The 10,434-nt window shown below is 36.9% G+C and overlaps 1 protein-coding gene across 1 annotated transcript in view; it reads right to left on the reverse strand.

The window, feature by feature from the left end:
- Window positions 1–272: 272 nt before the first annotated feature.
- Window positions 273–10,434, reverse strand: part of LOC128029100 (phosphatidylinositol 3,4,5-trisphosphate 5-phosphatase 2A) — a 27,718-nt gene continuing 17,556 nt past the window's right edge. Inside the window, exons 15-27 of the mRNA XM_052616634.1 lie at window positions 10,340–10,434; window positions 9,434–9,533; window positions 9,212–9,300; window positions 8,482–8,563; window positions 8,304–8,393; window positions 8,113–8,226; window positions 5,634–5,810; window positions 5,136–5,291; window positions 4,880–4,961; window positions 4,687–4,797; window positions 3,324–4,053; window positions 1,957–2,093; window positions 273–1,093 (exon numbers count right to left, since the gene is read on the reverse strand). The exon at window positions 10,340–10,434 is cut by the window's right edge and continues 44 nt beyond it. Of these exons, the coding sequence (XP_052472594.1) occupies window positions 994–1,093; window positions 1,957–2,093; window positions 3,324–4,053; window positions 4,687–4,797; window positions 4,880–4,961; window positions 5,136–5,291; window positions 5,634–5,810; window positions 8,113–8,226; window positions 8,304–8,393; window positions 8,482–8,563; window positions 9,212–9,300; window positions 9,434–9,533; window positions 10,340–10,434 (2,063 nt within the window). The 3' untranslated portion in view covers window positions 273–993. The remainder of the gene's footprint in view (window positions 1,094–1,956; window positions 2,094–3,323; window positions 4,054–4,686; window positions 4,798–4,879; window positions 4,962–5,135; window positions 5,292–5,633; window positions 5,811–8,112; window positions 8,227–8,303; window positions 8,394–8,481; window positions 8,564–9,211; window positions 9,301–9,433; window positions 9,534–10,339) is intronic.

Consider the following 10,434-nt stretch of genomic DNA (forward strand, 5'->3'; position numbering starts at 1 on the left):
CATTTGCATAAAAAAAAAAAAACTAATTTATTGTGTTATGTTTAAAATTTTGGATTAGAAATACGATGTACAAGACTTAAAGAACATGTTTAAACTTCTTAAACTCACAATAACCTACAACTTGACTTAAAAGGTCTTCATATAAAATTTTGAATTTATTTTGAATATTAATTATTAAAACATGTATATATATAAATTATTATTATAATATTTATAAATATATTTAATCACCCCAGATGTTGTTCAAATAAGCCACACTTTCTTTACTGAACTTGAAGGCACATTAGATTTTAATTTGTATTAAATTGAAAAACACAAACAAATAATAATAATAATTAAAAGGGCAGAAACTCAAACACAATATTAAGTTATAACAACACAGAGTTAAACAGTTAACAGTATTCAGAGGATTATGATTATGACGACGAAATGACGATGACGAAATGACGATGACGAAATGACGATGACGACGAAAACATACTACACAAAACAAGTACATGCATTTTAGGAGAAACACCCCAATGATAATAATATTAAAGACACTGTTAAATAAAACAAAGGATTCAAACACGGAGTGATTCATAACAGAACGAGCTAAAACTCAAACTGAGACACAAACACTGGATCTGAAGCAGGATGTCAACTCCTCAGGATCTTTAATGAACCAATCAGATGAAGCCTGGTCATCTAGCGCCACCTGCTGCCCAGACCCTGATCCTGACAAACTACACACAGACACAGTGAGCTGCTGATTGGGGCTTTAGCCTTCCCTTTAAAGTCATAAAACATGCAAGAAAAACAAACTGTTCATAATTAACACTTCAGTCACCAAGGTGAGGAATGTTCCAATGACGTCAGGAAGTCAGGGGGCGGGGCTTAGTGAAATTTTTGACTTGTTTAAATAATATTAGGAACTAAAATGACCAGCTTTATTACTTAAAACCCCTTTCTCTACCAGTGCAAAGCTTCTCTGGGTTCAGTCCGCTCTGGATCTCATTTCTGCTGCTGCTGTTGCTTTAAACTGGCCAGCAGTATTTTCTTGTGGGCGGGGTCATGAACACCCGCCTCCTCCAGATCCTCCTCTGTGATGTCACTGCAGGAAAGAGACGTGATTGGATGAGAAGTTTGTTCTCAAAATACATTTATGGAAATTCAATCAAATCAGCTATTATTGATAATTCTGAGCAGAGCTGAGAAAAAAAATGTGCATTATGTACATGCTTTTACAGTTTGTTTCTTTTAAATATTTTTATTACATTACAAAAATTTAATCAAAGAAATATATTATGTTAATAATACTCACTGGACTGTAAAATAAAAAAGTATTAAAATTATCATCTTTAATTTGCTAAAAGCACAATACTAATATTTAACGACAGTATTAATTTGTTTGCTTTTAAATGTTAAACCACATAAAAACGCGGACTTTAATAGGCATTACAGAACTAATTTAAATTAACTGCTACATTTGTCAAAGACTATGATACTTTTATGCTGCTTTTCCATTTTGCACCTTATTAATATTTCTATTTTATCAAACTATAAAATTTTAATCATATATCATATTAAGTCAAATTTTTTTGTTTTCAAACATTTAACCACAAATTATGAAAATTAGATCATATTAAATCATATCATATATTACTACTGTAAAATAAAAATAAATACTATTTTAATAATTATTATTTTATTTTAGACTAATACAAAACTAATACTTGCATACTTTGCTTTCAAACATTATTTAACACTCTTTTTATTAATCATAATTAATGTGAATAATGACACGAACACACTTTAAAACGCATTAAATAAAAACAAATGCACAACAGGAAACATTCTAAAAACAGGATAACTAAGATTAAATGCCTACTCTACATCTGTGGTCTGGTGTTTGAGCCAGAATAAGGCTTTAACCCCCGAGTGACTGTGAGGTGTGTGTGTGTGTGTGTGCTGTACCTGAGGAACTCCAGGTCGTCCCAGCCGTTGTGCAGCAGTCCCTGCTCGTAATGCTGCAGACCGAGCTTCTGAAGCCACTCACCGACGCTGTACTCCACCGACAGACTACTGCAGCTGCTCTCGTCCTGCCACAGACCCTAACACAAACAATCCTTCACTACTCTTATTACATCCATTACAACTCAGAGAAAAGTTCATTCATACAACTTATTTTAGATTCATATTATTACAGCTAAAAAAATAATTAGTTATATTTTATAATGTAATTAAAAATATTGTATTAATTAATTAATAATAATAATAACTATTGTTAATTTGTTAACCTCAAATAATATCCATTAATAGTTATTATTAATATTATTATTATTATTATTATTATTATAAATTTTGTTATGATTATTAAAATATTATTAACAATATAATTAAACATCATCATAATTTCATTTAAATTATAAATGAAAAATTATTAAATAACTGCAATATGTTAATAAATAAATATTTGTAATTGTTGTTATTGCTATTAAAAATATATCAAATAGTATTATTAATATTCTTTAATATAAAATACTTTTAATAATAATAATTGTATTGTAATTTCTAATCCTATTTTAAATGACAAAATAAAAATATAATGCTATTATAAGCAACATTTAAATATTTTTAACTTATAAATGTTATAAATGTACAATACAATTTTTTACTGCTATTATTAACAATGTAATACATCTGATTTTGCAATAATATATATTATTATTAATAACGGTTTAATAAATAATTTCCATTATTAATAATACTTAATATTATTACTATTATTATTAACAAAATAACAATTACACTTATTATTATTATCATCATCATCGTCTCAATATTTTAAAATGATAAAATGTATAAATATAAAATACAATATTTATGATTATTTATTTATTATGTTTAGTTATTATGTATGTATTTATATATCTATATGGTTTTTATGTATATGTGTGTATCTCTCTCTCTCTCTATATATATATATATATATATATATATATCTACACACAGTAATAAGTATTATTTATATTTCTTAATATAAAATAAAATTATTATTAATTGTTATTCTTAATAGTTAATAACAAATTCTTCTTATAATTAACAACAAAAATATTATGTATCATTATTAGCAACATTTAAATATTTTAATTAAACGATAAAATTAATAAATATACAATATAATAAATATTATTAATAAATGCAATTAATAAATATTATTAATAACTGTCAATTTCTATTATGATTATTAATACTTTATTATTAACAAAAAAATTCTATATTATCATCAAATAAAATGCTGGCGTGTAAATGAACACAGTGCAGGTGTATTGTTGTGTCACCTCCTCGGGGAGGTCTTCTGCGATGCTCTCCTCCTGTATGGAGCACGGAGGGAAGGTCAGGCCTCTGATGTGGGGAGCGCTCGTTTTTGGGACACCTCTCCCCGACGGATACTCCGCTTCACTCAGCGTCCTGGCCATCTGCAGCACAGAACACGATTGGTCGTCCAGTCCCGAGGCTCCGCCCCCACGACGGAAAGGGCTCGGGTTAGTGGGTGGTGCTTCCAGACAGAAGGCCACGCCTCCTCCAGAGGGTGGTGTGAAGCTGGGCGATGGCAGCGGTTTGGACGGAACTACAGATGGGGACGGGATCTTGATGTCGGCGAGGTCTGGAAACATCCGAGGTTTTCCAAACGAGTTCTCCACCATCTCCAGAGGTCCTTTTGGCAGCGGAGGGGGAGGGAAGTCAGGCGGGGGACGGTTCAGTGACCCCACGTGAGGCCCGATGTTCCCGTCGTCCTCCGATGACCACTCCTCACTGATGGGCCGAACCGGGCGTCCAGCCGTCTGCCTTCGACCCGCTGCAGAACTCCCGCTGGGCGGCTTGTTTTTCCCTACACCGCCAGCAGGAGGAGCTGTTTTATTGGCTAGCGGAGGGAGGGCGGAGCTTGGGAGCATGTCAGAGGCCAGAGCAGCGGATTGGTTGGGAACGCCTTCTAGAATGTAGTAGGCGGGGTTATTGAAGCTGTTTTTGCCGGTTGTTACATCGCTCTCAAACGGATCCTGTTTGCCTCTGACAGAAAAAAAATTTCACAAGAACTTACTGGTGAGCTGAATGTCAAAGCAAAAGTTATTATTCTTAAAAAATAAAACATAAACATCACTTGAAATGAGTGTTCACTTATTATTATTTATAATAATAAATAAAAATAATAATAATAGAAGTAAGTTATTTTTTATTTAATAAAATAATAATAAAAAGGAAACTATTTACCAAGGCAACATTTCTAATAGTTATCTAACTTACTAAACTTCTTTTATTTCAGCTAGCTGCAAATGCATATTTCCTATTTTCGGTTAACTTGAAGTATTACGATAACTAAATGTTAATCTGAAATTAATAAAAACATTTACATACATATTTTGCAAAAAAAAAAAAAAAAAACTAAAACAAAAAAAAAGAAACTTGAAATAACCTGTGTTAACCAAATTAATAAATAAATATGAATTATAAATTAAACAAAAATTATTTAAATAAATATTTGTTAATATTTAACAAAATAATAATAAAACACAATGTTCAACTAGTTATAAATACAAATAAAAAAAATAAAAAAAAATATGCAAGTAAAATTCTAAATACTATAACACTAAAATAACAGTAGTGTGTGTGTGTGTGTGTGTGTGTGTGTGTGTGTGTGTTCACCTGTTCTGCGCGCTCTCCTCTTTACAGGTGTGTGTGTGTGGATGTCTCTTCTCTCCTTCCTCTGAGACCTTCCCGAGGTCAGCTGACCCCAACTTCCTGCTGGTGGACGGTCTGAAGGAACAAACGCATCAGAATAAAACTCCTCCTCGTCACTGACTCTCCAGTGTCGGACGAATCATGAATCTGGACTCACTTGACATAGTCGTGTCCAGCGCGAGGAGAAAGAGTCCTGCCTTTGGGTCCACCGGTCTCGTCCTTATCCACACTGATCCACTCTGAAGACCACACACACACACACACACACACGAAAGCAATGAAGCACTGATCGTGGAACAAAGCTGCATCTTTATTGCCATTACTTTTAATTTTTTTTTTCACACACTCATGCACAAACACACACACACAGACACACACACACACACACACTCTCTCTCTCTCTGTCTCAGTACCGTAGAGTCGTTCTCTTGTTCCCATGCGTTCAGATGGGACTCGGACCCTCATGGAGCCACGGATGTTTCCGGTCTCTTCTCCGCGGTGAGACAGATACGTGTGAAACTGCTGAGCCGTGCTGCCGATCATGGACTTCAGAGCCAGAACACACTCACCTGCGCAAACACACACACACACACACACACACACACACACACGTAAACCCTCTTCAGAAACTCAACTAGAAAATGAAATGCTTGTAGAACACCACAATGCTTTTTCTGGTCAATTAAAATACAAATCATTAAAGTAAACTCAATTCTAATATCTACCACAAGATGGTGCTACAGCAGACATCAGTGTACATGCGCTTCTTCTGAGCTCTGGTTTCTCCTTAAACATTTAACACCGTTTAAAGAGCATCTAGCTGAGCATGTTAGTTAAAGTTAGTTGACACGTTGAGCTGATTAATAATCTGCTTTATTGTGGTTTATTAAGGCCAGGATACACAGACGTACCGTAGGACTCGTATCCGTCCAGGGATTTGACGGTCAGCAGCAGATGCTGGTCCTGCAGATACTCGATGTCAGACAGGATGGGCTTCAGTGTGGTCAGCTGTTTGGACGACCAGCCAACGCGGAGAAAGTTCACGTTATCACTGCTCTGTGTGTCGTTCTCATAGCTCTTCTTAAACTCTAGACAGAGAGACAAAGAGATAGACAGTCAGACAGACATAGAGACAGACAGACGGACGAACAGACAGACACAGATTTAGAGAGACAGACGGACAGACAGAGAGAGAGAGAGAGACAGAGAGACAGACAGACAGAGAGAGAGACAGACAGAGAGACAGACGGATAGAGAGACAGACAGACAGACGGATAGACGGATAGAGACACAGACGGATAGACAGACAGACTGACAGACAGACAGAAATACAGACGGACAGACAGACAGAAGGACGGGTAGAGAGACAGACAGATGGACAGAGAGACAGACAGATGGACAGAGAGACAGACAGACAGAGAGACAGACGGATAGAGAGACAGACAGAGAGAAAGAGAGAGAGACGGACAGAGAGACTGACAGACAGACAGAGAGACAGAAGGATAGACGGAAAGACAGAGAGACAGAGAGAGAGACGGATAGACAGACAAACAGACGGATAGAGAGACAGACAGAGACAGATAGATACAGTATTGTTCAAAATAATAGCAGTACAATGTGACTAACCAGAATAATCAAGGTTTTTAGTATATTTTTTATTGCTACGTGGCAAACAAGTTACCAGTAGGTTCAGTAGATTGTCAGAAAACAAACAAGACCCAGCATTCATGATATGCACGCTCTTAAGGCTGTGCAATTGGGCAATTAGTTGAAAGGGGTGTGTTCAAAAAAATAGCAGTGTCTACCTTTGACTGTACAAACTCAAAACTATTTTGTACAAACATTTTTTTTTTTCTGGGGTTTAGCAATCCTGTGAATCACTAAACTAATATTTAGTTGTATGACCACAGTTTTTTAAAACTGCTTGACATCTGTGTGGCATGGAGTCAACCAACTTGTGGCACCTCTCAGCTGTTATTCCACTCCATGATTCTTTAACAACATTCCACAATTCATTCACATTTCTTGGTTTTGCTTCAGAAACAGCATTTTTGATATCACCCCACAAGTTCTCAATTGGATTAAGGTCTGGAGATTGGGCTGGCCACTCCATAACATTAATTTTGTTGGTTTGGAACCAAGACTTTGCCCGTTTACTAGTGTGTTTTGGGTCATTGTCTTGTTGAAACAACCATTTCAAGGGCATGTCCTCTTCAGCATAGGGCAACATGACCTCTTCAAGTATTTTAACATATGCAAACTGATCCATGATCCCTGGTATGCGATAAATAGGCCCAACACCATAGTAGGAGAAACATGCCCATATCATGATGCTTGCACCTCCATGCTTCACTGTCTTCACTGTGTACTGTGGCTTGAATTCAGAGTTTGGGGGTCGTCTCACAAACTGCCTGTGGCCCTTGGACCCAAAAAGAACAATTTTACTCTCATCAGTCCACAAAATGTTCCTCCATTTCTCTTTAGGCCAGTTGATGTGTTCTTTGGCAAATTGTAACCTCTTCTGCACATGCCTTTTTTTTAACAGAGGGACTTTGCGGGGGATTCTTGAAAATAGATTAGCTTCACACAGACGTCTTCTAACTGTCACAGTACTTACAGGTAACTCCAGACTGTCTTTGATCATCCTGGAGGTGATCATTGGCTGAGCCTTTGCCATTCTGGTTATTCTTCTATCCATTTTGATGGTTGTCTTCCGTTTTCTTCCACGTCTCTCTGGTTTTGCTCTCCATTTTAAGGCATTGGAGATCATTTTAGCTGAACAGCCTATCATTTTTTGCACCTCTTTATAGGTTTTCCCCTCTCTAATCAACTTTTTAATCAAAGTACGCTGTTCTTCTGAATGTCTTGAACGACCCATTTTCCTCAGCTTTCAAATGCATGTTCAACAAGTGTTGGCTTCATCCTTAAATAGGGGCCACCTGATTCACACCTGTTTCTTCACAAAATTGATGACCTCAGTGATTGAATGCCACACTGCTATTTTTTTGAACACATCCCTTTCAACTAATTCAACTAATTGCCCAATTGCACAGCCTTAAGAGCGTGCATATCATGAATGCTGGGTCTCATTTGTTTTCTGAAAATCTACTGAACCTACTGGTAACTTGTTTGCCACGTAGCAATAAAAAAAATATACGAAAAACCTTGATTATTCTGGTTAGTCACATTGTACTGCTATTATTTTGAACAATACTGTACATACATACATATATTTTCTATTTAGCTTTTTTTTTCCAGTTTTATTTAGCAATTTTATAACTTAAACTTTCTTATTTTGCTTAGTTGCCAAACAGAGCATTTGTAATCTTTAGGTTTTTCATGTAATATTTAATAATATTTAACTTGATTGTTGATGATTTGGTTTCCTACCCTCCAGACACGTTGAGTAAAACTCAATGAAGAACTTGGTTCTGCTGGCCGTTTTAACGATGGCTTCGATGTTCTCAAACTCAATGTAGGCCTGCTCTGAAGACTTGGGCAAACCTGCGGAAGAAGAGCAGCTCAACACGAGAAACACGTGACAAACAACAGAAACTGAGCCATGAAAACATGTGCTGTACCTTTCTTAGACACGAACTGAGACGTGACGCCCACCTCGAACGTGCCGAAGACAGGCGAGTGATCGCTGGTGACGATATCATCTGTACAGCCTGACACACACACACACACAAACACAGAGAGAGAGAGAGTCTTTAAACAGCACTTGCATAACAAGTGATCACTGCAGTGACTGCGTACCGTAAGAGTTGCACACGATGTGTGTCTCCGGATAGGATTTCCAGAGGATTCTGTCACACCATGAAGGAACATTGGTCCGCATCTGAGACACAAGAGGAATTTAAAGAATGCCATTAGGACGCTTCACTTCCTTTGGCAAAGGTCAGAGGACAGGAAGTAGCTATCTTAGAAACCGTAAACATGCTTGCACAGGATTCTTTCTTCATGCACATGAAGAAGAGCTTCTTTAAAGTGATAGTTCACCCAAAAATGAACATCAACCATCCAAGACCTAGGAGAATCGAGTCGAACTGTTCAGTGATGGAGGAACTGGAGCGCTGAATCAGTTCATTCATCAGAGAATCATATACACCCGTGACTCATTCGGAGTCTCATTGACTGTCAGGCGCATTAAAAAGTGAGTTTTGATTGAGTTACTTGTAAATCTGTGCTGCTCGTGAAGCAAACTGATTCAGACGATTCAGTTCAATTTGATGAACTGATTCAACTAGTTCACTAAAAAGAACCGGTTCAAAAGAGCCGTTTGCCTGAGGCTCTGGATTACAGATAATAATGTGATAAATAATGTTCAGTTTCTTGCACAGACCAATCGTTTCGCTTCATAAGATCTCAATAAATCTTCAGGAACCACGGGGATTCATTCTGTGCTTTTTTTAATTTCATTGCATGAATCACCAAATCACCAGGCGAATGTCCCCTTTTAGACAGTTTTGGGCAGTTTGTGACGTACCCCAGTGGCCTTCTGCTTCTGCCAGACGTAAGTGTCTCGCGAGCCGCGCTCGTAACGGTACGTGGGAGGATAGGTGATCTCCTCCTCCGCTGGACACACACACACACACACACACACACACACACACACAGGAAGCAAAGGAAATGCTGATCTCAAATGCACATTTAAATAACCAAGAGAAAACTTTAAAAACTTTAAATTTAAAAGAGAGGTGAAGCCTACCAAAGCGAAGGAAGACCTTGTTCTTCTCTCTCTCCAGATTTAGCTGGTCCACCTTCAACAATGGCTCAAACTCCTTCCTGTTGATGTAGTTGAGGATTTCCTGTGAGAGAGAGAGTGTTCAGTACTGAGTTCACAAGAGTACTGTTCACTACACACTGCAGATAAATGGACCAGATCATCCAATCACAAAAAATCACACGCTTCATCTGCTGCAGAAACACTATGATATAATACATCAGTACTGGAATATGGTAGTATGCAAATCTGATAGAGGTCTTCATGTGTCCATCAATTCATTCAAAAAAAAATTATAAACCATGGCTGTATGTTTTTCTTAAAAAAAAAATTTTTTAATTAAAAATAAAATAAAATAAAACAAAACATATTCCCCTACATTTCTGACAACAAAAAGCTCAGGGATAAACATGAGTTAAAATGTCTCTCTTTATATAGCACAATTTAATTTAAATAAATAAAAAAAATTATGAATTAAAAGTAATTAATTTTTACCAAACAGCTTCACAATCAAGTTAAAAAGAAAAATCTTAAAATAACAAATATCCTTTACCATATCTACAGACACTCGTGAAACTTTTTAAAGGCACAGTATGTCATTTTCGCCACTAGAGGGAGCATATTCAAAACTGATGATGCTGTGGATTGGGTGTGGAATCATGGGAGTGGCAATCCGACAGGACTCATGTTCACAGATGATCTACTAAAGTTTATTCACAGCACTGTAGTGTGAAGCATGAACAAGGCCACAGTCACTGTTTTATCACACTAGAGGTTGCTGAAAGTTCTGCTATTAAATTGCATATTAAAGTGTTTAAAGTTGTTTCTACAAATGGAGGGTGTGTGTCAGAGAGCGAGCGCTCCGTCTGTGTGTGTCTCGTGGAGCTTCACCTGTATGTCCATGTCCAGCCGGTAGTTGAGGTCTCCGAACCAGAACAGATGTGTGAATCTCAGCGAGATGTCGAAGGAGTTGAGCTGTTTATCGC

The sequence above is a fragment of the Carassius gibelio genome, chromosome A15 (assembly GCF_023724105.1).
Source record: "Carassius gibelio isolate Cgi1373 ecotype wild population from Czech Republic chromosome A15, carGib1.2-hapl.c, whole genome shotgun sequence".
NCBI lineage: Eukaryota > Metazoa > Chordata > Actinopteri > Cypriniformes > Cyprinidae > Carassius > Carassius gibelio.